Source organism: Notolepis coatsorum (genome assembly GCF_963971535.1).
Source record: "Notolepis coatsorum genome assembly, chromosome: 1".
Classification (NCBI taxonomy): Eukaryota; Metazoa; Chordata; class Actinopteri; order Aulopiformes; family Paralepididae; genus Notolepis; species Notolepis coatsorum.
The window spans coordinates 101,476,442-101,492,637 of NC_140165.1; the positions used below are offsets into that span (position 1 = coordinate 101,476,442).

At 44.4% G+C, this 16,196-nt stretch overlaps 1 protein-coding gene across 1 annotated transcript in view; it reads left to right on the forward strand.

The window, feature by feature from the left end:
* Positions 1 to 16,196, forward strand: part of LOC311244932 (disintegrin and metalloproteinase domain-containing protein 33-like) — a gene marked incomplete at its 3' end in the record, with an annotated part of 311,892 nt that overhangs the window by 172,864 nt on the left and 122,832 nt on the right. Inside the window, exon 3 of the mRNA XM_084334639.1 lies at positions 8,806 to 8,882. Within this exon, the coding sequence (XP_084190765.1) occupies positions 8,806 to 8,882 (77 nt within the window). The remainder of the gene's footprint in view (positions 1 to 8,805; positions 8,883 to 16,196) is intronic.

A 16,196-nucleotide genomic window follows, 5' to 3' on the forward strand; every position in this document is an offset into this window, starting at 1 on the left:
CTGTGGAGCTCACTGGATCTCTCTCACGTTACCCCGCTCATCTCTGTGGAGCTCACTGGATCTCTCTCACGTTACCCCGCTCATCTCTGTGGAGCTCACTGGATCTCTCTCACGTTACCCTGCTGCTCATCTCTGTGGAGCTCACTGGATCTCTCTCACGTTACCCTGCTGCTCATCTCTGTGGAGCTCACTGGATCTCTCTCACGTTACCCTGCTCATCATCTCTGTGGAGCTCACTGGAACTCTCTCACGTTACCCCGCTCATCTCTGTGGAGCTCACTGGATCTCTCTCACGTTACCCTGCTCATCTCTGTGGAGCTCACTGGATCTCTCTCACGTTACCCCGCTCATCTCTGTGGAGCTCACTGGATCTCTCTCACGTTACCCTGCTGCTCATCTCTGTGGAGCTCACTGGATCTCTCTCACGTTACCCCGCTCATCTCTGTGGAGCTCACTGGATCTCTCTCACGTTACCCCGCTCATCTCTGTGGAGCTCACTGGATCTCTCTCACGTTACCCTGCTGCTCATCTCTGTGGAGCTCACTGGATCTCTCTCACGTTACCCCGCTCATCTCTGTGGAGCTCACTGGATCTCTCTCACGTTACCCCGCTCATCTCTGTGGAGCTCACTGGATCTCTCTCACGTTACCCCGCTCATCTCTGTGGAGCTCACTGGATCTCTCTCACGTTACCCCGCTCATCTCTGTGGAGCTCACTGGATCTCTCTCACGTTACCCCGCTCATCTCTGTGGAGCTCACTGGATCTCTCTCACGTTACCCCGCTCATCTCTGTGGAGCTCACTGGATCTCTCTCACGTTACCCCGCTCATCGGAGACAAACCTCTTGTAATTTCTTTGAGTCGGAATTCAAACAAAATGTTAATTTAGAAGAGGTTAGCTACTGTTCGATTATGCGTTGCCGCCTGATATCAATCCTCGTCTTCCAAGCCGTTCAGCCGCTGTGTAGTGTGTTGTGTAGTGTGTTGTGTTGTGTAGTGTGTTGTGTGTCGTGTAGTGTGTAGTGTAGTGTGTAGTGTAGTGTGTCGTGTAGTGTGTCGGGTTGTGTGTCGGGTTGTGTGTAGGGTTGGGCATCGTTTGGATTTGAACGATTCCGGTTCCGATTCCGATTCTCCATATCGATTCCTGTTCTAAACGATTCTCGATTCCGATTCTTTGAGGTGCAGGTCAAAACAGGTCATAGCTTATTTCGAAGGAGATTTTTTTATTTTATTTTTTTTTTCAAAAAGAAAATCATACTATTCACATTTTCAGTTGACTTGATACAGTTTAATTTGGTTGCTGTACTGTAACTAGGGTATTAAAGTAAAAAAAAAAAAAAAAGTAAAAAAAAAAAAAATCGAAATTCCAGAACCGGAAGTTAGGAACCGGTTCCTATTAGAACCGGTTTTCGGTGCCCAACCCTAGTTGTGTGTCGTGTAGTGTGTCGTGTAGTGTGTCGTGTAGTGTAGTGTGTTGTGTAGTGTGTTGTGTAGTGTGTTGTGTGTCGTGTAGTGTGTAGTGTAGTGTGTAGTGTAGTGTGTCGGGTTGTGTGTCGGGTTGTGTGTCGTGTAGTGTGTCGTGTAGTGTGTCGTGTAGTGTAGTGTGTTGTGTAGTGTGTTGTGTTGTGTAGTGTGTTGTGTAGTGTGTTGTGTAGTGTGTTGTGTGTCGTGTAGTGTGTAGTGTGTAGTGTAGTGTGTTGTGTAGTGTGTCGGGTTGTGTGTCGGGTTGTGTGTCGTGTAGTGTGTCGTGTAGTGTGTAGTGTAGTGTGTCGTGTAGTGTGTCGGGTTGTGTGTCGGGTTGTGTGTCGTGTAGTGTGTCGTGTAGTGTAGTGTGTTGTGTAGTGTGTTGTGTTGTGTAGTGTGTTGTGTAGTGTGTTGTGTGTCGTGTAGTGTGTTGTGTAGTGTGTTGTGTAGTGTGTCGCGTCGTGTAGTGTGTTGTGTGTCGTGTTGTGTGTCGTGTAGTGTGTCGTGTAGTGTGTCGTGTAGTGTGTCGTGTAGTGTAGTGTGTTGTGTAGTGTGTTGTGTAGTGTGTTGTGTAGTGTGTTGTGTGTCGTGTAGTGTGTTGTGTAGTGTGTTGTGTAGTGTGTCGCGTCGTGTAGTGTGTTGTGTGTCGTGTTGTGTGTTGTGTAGTGTGTCGTGTAGTGTGTCGGGTTGTGTGTCGTGTAGTGTGTCGTGTAGTGTAGTGTGTAGTGTAGTGTGTAGTGTAGTGTGTCGTGTTGTGTGTCGTGTCGTGTTTAGGGGTGTAACGATGCATCGATCCTAATGTGACGATTCAACTGCATCGATTTGAAAATGTTAGAATAGTTTTTTTTTCCTATAGTCCATTCATGCTGAGTGAATCAGTTCCCCCAGCCACATTTGTGTATTCAGCATTTTTTGGGGAATTAGCTGAAAATTTAGCGAATCGAATCGTGGTAAAATGAAGAGATTTCATGATGCATTGAATCTTTGCCTGAAGAATCTAATCTAATCGTTGTGAGGTTGAATCGTCGTGTCGTGTAGTAAAGCATTACATCACGCGCAGGAGTGGGTTGTGAGAATTAGACCATGCCTAGGGGTGGTCTTTAGACCCCTAGGTGGTCGTTAGACCCCCCTAGGCATGGTCTAATTCTCACAACCCACGACTGCACGTGGTGTAATGGCTTTTATACAACTGGCGCATTCATCCAACCTTATTGCTATACAATAAACACACATTAATTGAAGATTTATTGAAAAAACCATCCTTAGAAAAAGTAGTTCCCAAAAAAGAAAAAAGAGAAGTTGCCTCCATGTGGAAGCAGCTCGGAAGTGCATCCAACTGTTCTCACTGACTCTCAACTAAGACATCCAACAAACTAACACATCCAGCTGTCTTTCAACTAAGACATCCAACAAACTAACACATCCAACTGTCTTTCAACTAGACATCCAACAAACTAACACATCCAACTGTCTTTCAACTAGACATCCAACAAACTAACACATCCAACTTTTCTTTTGTTTTGAACCTACTTTCTATAGAACTTCATTCTTAGATGCTTTTCTTTGCCCTATAAGAGTTTTTTAAATATATTTTTTTTAAACCTACTTTCTATAGAAGCAGCTGGGAGGTGCACTGTTTTAAGTGAGCGTGAATTATTGAATTGATTGATTGATTGATTGCTAATTTTATTACTGTCCGCCTTGTTTCCAACTGGTTATGTTTAGGCACTCTTTTGAAGTCGCTCTCTTTCGAAGTTGGTTATGGTTAGAGTTTGGAATCAGGGCTGGTGGTCTATCGCCCTGCTCTAAAGACAAACTATAACCTTAACCAACTTCAAAAGAGAGCGACTTCGAAAGAGTGCCTAAACTTAACCAGTTGGAAACAAGGCGGACAGTAATAAAATTAGCAATCAATCAATCAATCAATCAATTCAATAATCCACGCTCACTTAAATCAGCGCACCTCCCAGCTGCTTCTATAGAAAGTAGGTAAAAAAAAGAAAAGAAAAAGATTTGCAATTAATCAATCAATCAATCAATTTGCGCGATTATTATTTTGTTCCACAATGACTCATGACCCATCAATTACATCATCCAACATTGTTTAAGAAACTAACACATTCGCCGTGACAGAATCGTTTTTCATTTAGTCTTTATGACCTTATCACCATATCCTTTCGTAACGTTTACTGTCCGCCATCTTGCTTGCATTTCTAAAAACTCGCACGGCGGAGTGATAGTAATTCGGTTGTGGGCGAGTCCTGGGACCAAGAGCGTGGGGTTATTACAAATACCCACGTGTAACTTGACTGTTTCAGCCAATCAGAATCGAGAAATGTGCATGCCGTTTTATAATGTGTCATGTAGTGTGTCATGTAGTGTGTCGTGTAGTGTGTCGTGTAGTGTGTCGTGTAGTGTGTCGTGTATTGTGTCGTGTAGTGTGTCGTGTAGTGTAGTGTGTCGTGTAGTGTGTCGTGTAGTGTGTCGTGTAGTGTGTCGTGTAGTGTGTCGTGTAGTGTGTCGTGTCGTGTGTTGTGTCGTGTAGTGTAGGGTTTCCCATTAATTACCTAGACTGTGGCGGCCCGCCACAGTTGTATAATGAACCAAAAAAAAAAGTGAATAAAAAAATAAATATAATAATAATTTTTTATTTATTTATTTTACAATTTTTTTTAAATATAAAGTTTGCCAATAGGGATGTATCAGTAGTATTGGCAGTGGTAGTAGTCGTAATAGTAATCCACTATATATTTTTTTCTTTCTAAAAAATAAACCAGTTCAACACAGGTAACCACTTTTTCTTTGATGGCTAAAATGTATGCTCTAGTCCAGTGGTTCCCAAACCTCTCCTCGAGACACCCCAGCCGTTCCATGTATTTGTTAAATTCCACCACCAGCACACCTTGATTCAACTAATAAAGGGCTAGTTAAGTTGAATCAGGAATTTAACAAATACATTGAACGGCTGGGGTGCTTCGAGGAGAGGATTGGGAAGCACTAGTCTAGTCGATTTTGTGTTTTGAGCACAAAGTTCATCATAGATCTAGCCTCTTTATTTTGCTCTCAAAGTGCACCAGATTGATGCATTTAACTTTAAAATGTAGGGTCGGAGGTTCACCCCCCATAGTCTCTGAAAATCCTGTGGGAAACAGTAGTGTAGTGTGTTGTGTTGTGTGCCTGATTGGCTGCTACACATTGATGGTGGAGCAGGCAATTTATGCTCCACATTGTAAAGCGCTTTTGATTGTCTAGAAAAGCATTATATGAGCTCCTATTCACTGGACCTCTTCAGGGCCCAGTCGCTGCTGTGTTCGGGCCTGCAGCCATGTAATCATATGCCTACGTTGTATATTGTACTGTTTTTGTTTGATTGATTCCCCAAAAAACATATATGTATTGTGACGAGCCTGGTGGGGTTCAAGCTCGACACGGACCAAAACAAACAATTTCAATGTCCACACAAGCACAATTTCAATAAATAAATGATATTTATTGTTGGGCAATAGGGTAATCGTTAGGGGTGTAACGGTACACAGAAGCCACGGTTCGGTACGTACCTCGGTATTGGGGTCACGGTTCGGTATGAGTTCGGTACAACAGATTTTTTTTTTATAATAATTATTATTAACACTTTAACTGCCGAAAACGCCGGAACTCGTCATTCCCCGCCATGCTCAAGTTGCAGAGGACGCCGGAACTCGTCTTTGATATCAATATTTCAAAAATCTGTGATCGGAATCATATTTCCCCTCTGCAGCCTTGACACACAGTTCTGATCTCCTCTCAATCCTCTAGCGGTTCAAGAGCGCCATCTGGTGGCCGATCGGCAGATCGAAAAACCGGATGTCAACCTTTAACCCGGCAGGACTCACTCCATATGTGGTCCGGGCACTCGCTAATGTTAGAGAGACTCAGTCTTCACACAGTGAACATCGATCGGTGGAAATAACTCGAAAAAACAACATGATTTGGACGTATATACTATTATACAACCTGGAAATAGATCCGGTATTTCGACATCCCATAATTGAAAACTGTTTACTCCACGCTGATCGCCCAACGGCCTGAGGAGACTGGGGTGAGTTTTAGCGTTATATTCTAACGTGTTCTTTACTAACTGCTATGATGAACATATGACCCACATTAGATGAATGGTATAACGTTGCCCACGGAATTATAAACGCCCCCTCGCCCATCCGGTCAACATCAGATGACGTGTAGTAAATTCTAGAAGTACGTCCAATTGAAATTTTTTATCTCGCACAGATTCCTACCAAACTGTATTTCATCATCAATATAATGCATTTGGGGCTATAAATCACGTTCTGGAGAAAGCTGCAGAAAGAGATGAAAACATACTTATACTTTAGACCATATTTTAGTATGAATATGTGAATGAAAAAGTTTAACGTTGCTACACCATGAACAATACATATAGGACCTTGAATGGGCCCTAATAATGGCAATCTAGCAATAGAATTTAAAAAGTTATAGCCCTGCAAAGAAGGGGAACTTCTCCATGTTAAATAGAGCTGGCAACGGATGGTATATATGAATTTAACCTTAGGCAATCAAAGTGTTAATATAATTTATTTATTTATATATTATATTTATGATAATTATGATAATTATTATTATTAAATAGAATAATTTTCTATAGGCTTGCCGTGGTAGTCAGTGATACTGGTGTCATTCTGTGTTCAGGCATCCACTTGCCTACTGCCCCTTTAACAACTTATCCTTGCTAAGTTTCAGTTTCACTTCTAGAGAGAATTTTACTTCACAACGAGACTGAATACTAGAGAACAGATGACATATTACAACAATGGCAGAGGATTATTTGGATTTAAACACAGTGGAGCTCAAATGATCTGTCCGGAAAAGTATGTTTCTTTTTTTTATTTGATTGTGCCTGTGAGTCCGGCGGGGGAGAATGTTGATGTGTTTGTTGGCGCGTGTGTGTGTGTCGGCGACGCGTGTGTGTTTCTTTCCATTGGTTTCATTTGGTTAACGTTATTGGGCGAACAAGAAAACGAAAGAAAACTGTAAAATTGTAATGACCCTGCAGCTGTTCCAATGTAAATGTGCCTTTCTCCGTGCACTTTCGCCCGCTCTGAACTGAAGTCGGGGACTCGGTGTGCCGCTCGCTGTTCTCGCACGGACCTCGCGAGTGCCTGCATGTGGGACTCGTGTGTTTGCGCTGTGGGGCGTATTCGTCATATGGCTGCGCGTACCTCACCGTGGCGGCCGTACCGTAAATTCGCGCGACGAATACACGTACCGTTACACCTCTAGTAATCGTATAACAGTCCAGGGTCAAAACACGTATATCAGGCTCTCGTACAAAAAAGGGATTGTTCAATACTCAGAGTTTGTCTTCCGGTCCAGGGTCAGTACACAAGGGGGATTTCTCAGCCAGTCTAGGGTCCAGTACACAATGAACACCTTCTCGCCTTCACCTCTCCTCTCAACTACCTCTCACCTCACAAAACTCTGTATCAACAATCACTCTCTCTCTCTGTACTCCGCTCCTACCTCACCTCACCTCCACTCAACCATACTCTGTCTGTCCTAGTGTTTTATGTTATGTGTGTCTGGTGTGTGTGTGTGTGGGATGTGGGTGATCTCGTGGTGCACAGGTGTGTTCTATCAGTCCTAATCAGCTGCCTAATTGCTTCTCCTCTCCTCGTGGCAGTAGTATCTCCCATCCTTCACATAGCCATGGGACGGGGGATGATGTATGTTTACACAAATTATTAGGGGTGTAACGATGCGACCTCACAACGATTAATTTCTATTACGATTAATCAGTTAATTCCCCAAAGATTTTTGAATACACAAATGTGGCTGGGGGAACTGATTCACTCAGCATGAATGGACTATAGGTCAATAAAAACAATACACAAAAAAAAAAAACATTAACACATTGGTCGCTATAAACGAGTTACGCCGTTTTTGGCCGCCATGCGCTGTTCGCCAACAACGGCGTAAGCCGTTTTTTAAATCAATATTTAATTTTTTCGCCATGGCATTCATAATTCATCCAGCCAACCTCCGGTGCTGCAGCGGGACCCTGAATGAGATTGCAACGCCTCAATACCGCCGCCTGGTGGATGGTCGGGCGAGTTACACTCTCAAAACCGGAAGTTGTGATCGGTGCATCGAGGAAATTCCTCCGGCAGTAATATCTTGTTACGTGGGTCCAGACAAACACTGGCGTGCATAACTTCCATACTTCGCTTCCATAACGCAATAATCGATATGATTTTGGCGTTTATTGCGCCATACAAACCGGAAATGGATCTAGGCGATCGGCGTCAAATAATTGGGATCTTTTTCTTCCAGTCTCATCGGCGAACGGTAAGACAGTAACGGTAAGACAGTAACGGTAAGACAGTAACGTTATTTTCAGCCCGATTGTGCGTTTCTTTGTTTGCAAACAGTCTGATCAATATATCAACCCATACTACATAAAGCCGTTACTGACAATAAAGGAATTATAGACGACCCCCGCCCCCCCTTTCCGCCACGCATGATGAAGCATAATGTATACCGATCATATACATTTGAATTTTTTAATATAGCGTGTATAGGAAAGAAACGGCAATCGATAATCTATCATATGCGTTTGGGCCTATGCGTTTTTGGAATTACAGCAGAAAAGCTTATAAACATACTTATAATCAAGACGGTATTAACACAACAATGTATGAATGAAAAAATATAACGTTCCCACATCCGGAACGATAGATAATCGATGTTGAATGGGCCATAGTAATGTCAATATAGCAATACAATTTAAAAAGTTATAGCCCTGCAAAGAAGTTAAACATGTCCATAGGCTTACAGAGTGGTATAAGATGGGCACAATGCCCGGCGCCCAATGTGTTAAAAAGAAATAATAAAATAAAACATTTTTTATTTCGATTAATTTAGATTATAATCTATTCTAACATATTAAAATCGATGCATTTGAATCGTCACATTAGAATCGATGCATTTCGATTAATCGATGCATCATTACACGCCTACAAATTATACAAATGATTAATCTTTATGAAGAAAAGATTCAATGAATGTTGAAATAACATGTGTGTAACTATGTGATTAACCCTTTCACTACCACACTACAGAAGGTTAACCTTTCACTACCACACTACAAACCGTCTGTAGTGTGGTAGTGAAAGGGTTAACCCTATGTAGTGTGGTAGTGACAGGGTTAACCCTTTGCCGTGTGGCAGTGAAAGGGTTAACCTTCTGTATGGTCGCAGTGAAAGGGTTAAACCCGGACAGGGTGTTTCTTGGCGCGTTGAGACCTGACCGACTTCTCTCGCCCTCACAGGAACAACACCCAGACGGAGGGGAGATAGTGCTGTCCTCCAGCGACCTGGAGATGGTGCTGCAAGTGGAGCGGAATCAGTAAGTGTGCTTCTGCCTGTTAACACTGGGGGTTGGGTATCGGGGAAGAACGATACCCACACAGAATCGGTATCGTACTGATTTTCGGTATCAGTTTTAAGGCATCGGAAAGGTTTCAAGCTTCAAGATGTGAAGTCTTCTTGAAATCCCCCTTCGAACAGCCCATCTGAGGTATCTCTCCTCCATGTCGCCTGTGGTGCTTTTTTCCTATTGCTAGGTTTTTTGTGAGTTTTTCCTTATCTTCATTGGGGAATGTCTGGGAGTGTTGCATATTTGGATTTTATGGTGTTTTTTGTTCTTGATTTATTGTGATGTTTCTTCTTGACTCGTTTAAAGAGAAGACTTGTAGGTACAGCCCATGGGGGCATTACCTTGTGATTTAGTTTATTTAGACTTTATTTGTAGTCTATTATGTATTGATCAATCAGGCGTGGTCTGAATTCTATCCAGAGAAGCAGATGGTAATGACAGAGAGTCGACTCTGACTTAGGACTCCTGGTTAGTGACTCTGAGAGTCAAAATGCAGTAGAGTCGACTCTGACTCCTGGTTAGTGACTCTGAGAGTCAAAATGCAGTAGAGTCGACTCTGACTCCTGGTTAGTGACTCTGAGAGTCTGACTCCTGGTTAGTGACTCTGAGAGTCAAAATGCAGTAGACTCGACTCCCCCACTGCTTTACCTTCAAAGCAAATCCATGGATAACTCTGTGATCGCTGATGAGGAAATGAGAGAATCGATTTTTCAGCCCGCCTCTATAGCGTGCATAAGTACACATATACTATCGATAATCGAGCGTTTATTTGAAAACGATTCATAAATAGGCAGAAAAATTACAACGTTTTTGTGTATGCTAGAATATTCCAGTAAATGCCTTTTATCACAGAATCTATATATTTTCCTGAAAAACGAGGGCTTTTCAAAATGCTATAAAACGAAAATTAACCGATTAAAAAACAATCCGTTTCGACAATGTTGACTGCAAACAAGTCATTGATAAGCGACAGGCAGATTAGACACATAGCCATAATTTAAGACAGAGATTATGCGTTTAGAGCGCTATCATTGAAGTGGGTCCTGGCATTTAACCATGTTTCCCATGTTTCCCATGTTAATGGCTGGCACTCAAACTGTTAAAGCTCTGAGCCAAAACAAACCCTCTGATCAAATGTTTCCCCCCTCAAACCCAGTAATTCCACTGTAAGTTATTAATGAGCTTGATGTGTTACTTATAGCCTGTTTTGTTACTGCACTGAGCGCAGTGAAAGCTTTAATAACCCATTTAGACCTAGAACGCTTGCTAAAAATGCATTATATAGCCTGCATATACACACAAATGTGTTTCAATGGGATAAGGGATGTGAAAGGATTTGGATGCGATAAGTGTATCCGATGCTGGATGCGGCGTGAGAGAGTGGGTTTGGACCAGCGAGCGTGGGGGCGGTGTGCGGGGGGCGGTGCCCGGGGACGGTGCCCGGGGACGGTCATCTGGCAGCGTCTGTGTTTATCTTAACCCAGCGTCAAGCCCCAGCATAACCCCAGAGGTTTTGTCTGGCTCTCTGAATGTAGGTCAGAGAGAGAGGGAGAGAGGGGGAGAGGAGAGAGAGAGAGAGAGAGAGAGAGAGAGAGAGAGAGAGAGAGAGAGAGAGAGAGAGAGAGAGAGAGAGAGAGAGAGAGAGAGAGAGAGAGAGAGAGAGAGAGAGAGAGAGAGAGAGAGAGGTGAACCTAGTTACCCTGTTGGAGGAGAGGACATGGGGAGTTACTGGAAAGCATTCACTGGTTTTATTTTCATTAATGGGCCTCCCCTCTGAGACGAGTCTGGAACCGGACAAGCAGGAGGAGGAGAAGAAGAAGAAGAAGAAGAAGAAGAAGAAGAAGAAGAAGAAGAAGAAGAAGAAGAAGAAGTGGAGAGAAGGAGCAGGCAGGAGGAGAGGAATGAGAATGAGCTGGCGGCAGACACAGGGGCGGGGCGCGGCGTGACTCAGAGGCAGGTCCCGAGAATAGATCCAGCGCGGATAGGACGATGGGAGAGGGCACGGAGAGAGAGGGGGCCCCGGAATGCCAGCTGACGCAAGGCCGTGCAAGCCCGGGCTCATCCTGCCCAGGCGCCGTGACAACGAAGACATACAGCCGCGTTCCTCTCGGACGAGTCAGCCGCCGACTCAGCCGTCTCTCTCCAGACCCGTTTGTTTGTCCGTCTGGTCGGCTGAGTTATGTGAGTGGCGGCGGGGAAGGAGCCGTGTGTGTAGAGGGAACCTGGGGAGGGGTGTGTGTGTAGAGGGAACCTGGGGAGGGGTGTGTGTGTAGAGGGAACCTGGGGAGGGGTGTGTGTGTAGAGGGAACCTGGGGAGGGGTGTGTGTGTAGAGGGAACCTGGGGAGGGGTGTGTGTGTAGAGGGAACCTGGGGAGTGGTGTGTGTGTAGAGGGAACCTGGGGAGTGGTGTGTGTGTAGAGGGAACCTGGGGAGGGGTGTGTGTGTAGAGGGAACCCGGGGAGTGGTGTGTGTGTAGAGGGAACCCGGGGAGTGGTGTGTGTGTAGAGGGAACCTGGGGAGGGGTGTGTGTGTAGAGGGAACCTGGGGAGGGGTGTGTGTGTAGAGGGAACCTGAGGAGGGGTGTGTGTGTAGAGGGAACCTGGGGAGGGGTGTGTGTGTAGAGGGAACCCGGGGAGTGGTGTGTGTGTAGAGGGAACCTGGGGAGGGGTGTGTGTGTAGAGGGAACCTGGGGAGGGGTGTGTGTGTAGAGGGAACCTGGGGAGGGGTGTGTGTGTAGAGGGAACCTGGGGAGGGGTGTGTGTGTAGAGGGAACCTGGGGAGGGGTGTGTGTGTAGAGGGAACCCGGGGAGGGGTGTGTGTGTAGAGGGAACCCGACATGGCACAGCTGGGTAGTGTAGAGGTCTAAGCACTCGACTGCCACCGCGAAGATCCAGGTTCAATTCCCGGCAGCGGTACCACCGGCTAGGTCGGTCGTCCCTACAAACATAAGTCAGTGTTTGCCGGTGGGAAGCCGGTGGGGTGGCGAGTCCTACTCCTACTGGTCGGTCAGGGCAGCTGTTCAGTGGGGAGGTGATCTGTAAGGCAGCGCAATGACCAGGAGGGAATTGGCATCACAACAAAATTGGGGGATGGGAGAAGACAAAAAAAGAAAAACAGCTAATGTCCACTAGGGTTTTTACTTTAGGGTCAACTTTCACTAGGGGTTTTACTTTAGGATTTCACTAGGGTTTTTACTTTAGGGTTTCACTAGGGTTTTTACTTTAGGGTTTCACTAGGGTTTTTACTTTAGGGTTTCACTAGGGTTTTTACTTTAGGGTTTCACTAGGGTTTTTACTTTAGGGTTTCACTTGGGCTTTTACTTTAGGGTTTCACCTGGGCTTTTACTTTAGGGTTTCACCTGGGCTTTTACTTTAGGGTTTCACCTGGGCTTTTACTTTAGGGTTTCACCTGGGCTTTTACTTTAGGGTTTCACCTGGGCTTTTACTTTAGGGTTTCACTTGGGCTTTTACTTTAGGGTTTCACCTGGGCTTTTACTTTAGGGTTTCACCTGGGCTTTTACTTTAGGGTTTCACCTGGGCTTTTACTTTAGGGTTTCACCTGGGCTTTTACTTTAGGGTTTCACCTGGGCTTTTACTTTAGGGTTTCACCTGGGCTTTTACTTTAGGGTTTCACCTGGGCTTTTACTTTAGGGTTTCACTAGGGTTTTTACTTTAGGGTTTCACCTGGGCTTTTACTTTAGGGTTTCACTTGGGCTTTTACTTTAGGGTTTCACCTGGGCTTTTACTTTAGGGTTTCACCTGGGCTTTTACTTTAGGGTTTCACCTGGGCTTTTACTTTAGGGTTTCACCTGGGCTTTTACTTTAGGGTTTCACTTGGGCTTTTACTTTAGGGTTTCACCTGGGCTTTTACTTTAGGGTTTCACCTGGGCTTTTACTTTAGGGTTTCACCTGGGCTTTTACTTTAGGGTTTCACCTGGGCTTTTACTTTAGGGTTTCACCTGGGCTTTTACTTTAGGGTTTCACCTGGGCTTTTACTTTAGGGTTTCACCTGGGCTTTTACTTTAGGGTTTCACCTGGGCTTTTACTTTAGGGTTTCACTAGGGTTTTTACTTTAGGGTTTCACCTGGGCTTTTACTTTAGGGTTTCACTTGGGCTTTTACTTTAGGGTTTCACTTGGGCTTTTACTTTAGGGTTTCACTTGGGCTTTTACTTTAGGGTTTCACTTGGGCTTTTACTTTAGGGTTTCACTTGGGCTTTTACTTTAGGGTTTCACCTGGGCTTTTACTTTAGGGTTTCACCTGGGCTTTTACTTTAGGGTTTCACTAGGGTTTTTACTTTAGGGTTTCACCTGGGCTTTTACTTTAGGGTTTCACTTGGGCTTTTACTTTAGGGTTTCACCTGGGCTTTTACTTTAGGGTTTCACCTGGGCTTTTACTTTAGGGTTTCACCTGGGCTTTTACTTTAGGGTTTCACCTGGGCTTTTACTTTAGGGTTTCACTTGGGCTTTTACTTTAGGGTTTCACCTGGGCTTTTACTTTAGGGTTTCACCTGGGCTTTTACTTTAGGGTTTCACCTGGGCTTTTACTTTAGGGTTTCACTTGGGCTTTTACTTTAGGGTTTCACTTGGGCTTTTACTTTAGGGTTTCACCTGGGCTTTTACTTTAGGGTTTCACCTGGGCTTTTACTTTAGTGTTTCACCTGGGCTTTTACTTTAGTGTTTCACCTGGGCTTTTACTTTAGTGTTTCACTTGGGCTTTTACTTTAGGGTTTCACTTGGGCTTTTACTTTAGGGTTTCACTTGGGCTTTTACTTTAGGGTTTCACTTGGGCTTTTACTTTAGGGTTTCACTTGGGCTTTTACTTTAGTGTTTCACCTGGGCTTTTACTTTAGGGTTTCACTTGGGCTTTTACTTTAGGGTTTCACCTGGGCTTTTACTTTAGGGTTTCACCTGGGCTTTTACTTTAGGGTTTCACCTGGGCTTTTACTTTAGGGTTTCACTTGGGCTTTTACTTATTTTTACTAAATCTGTAGCAAAGAACTAATTCAAAGAAAAATGTGGAAGAATTAACGAATATATATAATGAACACGTAGTAATACTAATAATCAGTGTTTGGCAGTAACACGTCATAGCAATAAAATTATTTCTCCCAGTATATTTCAATAATACTATTACAGTTACCGCGTCAAAAAAACAACTAGTTACTCCATTAGTTTGGTTTTGTCAAGACCAAAGATGACAAGAACATCATTGTTGATCTGTTATCTATCCATACTGTGCTCAAGGCTTACGGTAGGTGCTCATTGTCAAAAGTGGCAACTCTCACAGGGGATGAAACGGCACTGATGCGTCTTCTTTACTAGTATTTCATTGAGGAAGGTAGAATCCTCCACCCTACTGAGTAGAATTAAAGTTCAAGAGTGAATAGTCAGCGCTGGTACATCTTTTTGGAGTGCGATCGGAGCCCTGCCTTCTTCTCCTCCCTACTTTGAAAAATAGGATTTCTTGAAACGCATCAATTTGAGTCAGCTGTGCTTTTGATGGAGCCTGCACTGGCCTCGTTGGGGGAAGCTTCACTTGATGTGTTTTCATAACCGCAAGCTTCATGCTCTGCGGTCTGCACTGCAGGGGGTCCTCCGCTGGAAACAATGAGCTAGCTCAGCACCGCTCTGTGTACGAGTTGGCTTTCGGGTCTGGTCAGAAAGGCCCCTGGAGGTGTGCTATCCCGACGTGATTGTTCACACAGCCTACGCTGTTTTGGCGGTAAGAAAGGAAGCAATTCTGGGGGTGTGTGTATTAAAGTTCAAGAGTGCATAGAGCCTCCACTCCAAGTCAAGTCACACACACACACCCACACCCACCCACATACATAGAGAGAGCTACTGGTACACACATACACACACACACACACACACACACACACACACACACACACACACACACACACACACACACACACACACACACACACACACACACACACACACCACACCCACCCACATACATAGAGAGAGCTACTGGTACACACACACACACACACACACACACACACACACACACACACACACACACACACACACACACACACACACACACACGCGCGCGCACACAGACACACACACACACACACACACACACACACACGCGCACACAGACACACACACACACACACACACACACACACACACACACACGCACACAGACACACACACACACACACACACACACACACACACACACACACACACACACAGACGCACAGACGCACACAAGCATACACACAGTCACACACGCACAGACACACACACGCACAGCTCAATAACAGTTAGGTTTGGAGCACATTTAACTGATTCAGCGCCTAGGGCTCGCTGTTTACCTTCTGGGTAGAACGCCATCGCTTTGTTCAATGGGGAGAAAGCCAAACTTGCGAGTGCTAAAACTATATGAAATATTATAGCTATGGATCTAATACACCCGTCGATTGTCAGTGAGTTTCTTCCAGTCAACATTTTTTCATACATACATTTCCGTTTATAGTATATTTCCAGAGAGTTCTGTCTAATGTCAAGAAACTTGAGCAAACCCCGCTTCAATGTATTTCCTTAGAAATCGTGCCATTTGTCGCTTGATTTATGAATCGTTCTGAAAATAACGCTAGATTATCGGTATTATATGTGTCATCATGCACGATACAGAAGCGGGGCTGAAAATCGCTTCTCAGTGCCTTGGCCGCAGCCAACGGCAGAAACACACACACACACACACACACACACGCTCCGATGGTGGCGAACGAAACATCTGATCAACCCAAGATTGGTAACATAGAGTCCTTACCTGGTCTCTGATGTACTGCAAAAATATTAATCCAATTACTGATCGCCATTCCAAATATTGATCGTGTTTATTGATCCAACGTTATATGTCCAAAATGCATAATCCATGCTGCTCCGAGTGTCCCAAATCCATGTGTTATAACCAGTGTTGGGACTAACGCGTTACAAAGTAACGCGTTACAGAAACGAAGTTACTTTTTGCCGCAACTAGTACTCTAACGCATTACTTTTGAAATTCAGTAACGCTACTTACGTTACTGAATGGTTTGTTAGTTCGTTACTGCGTTATTTTTATGTAGATTCATAGCGAGCGTCCTTATTTCGCCTGCGTTTGTTTTGTTTACTGTAGACTGAAAGGCGCTATATAAAACGAAGTATTATTATTATTTCTTTCCGTAGCCTCATTCTGGTTTTCGCACTTCTGATTGGCCACTGACGTTCTGAAAGAAATAGACGCTCTCTACAGTAAACAACAAGAGGACGCTCGCTATG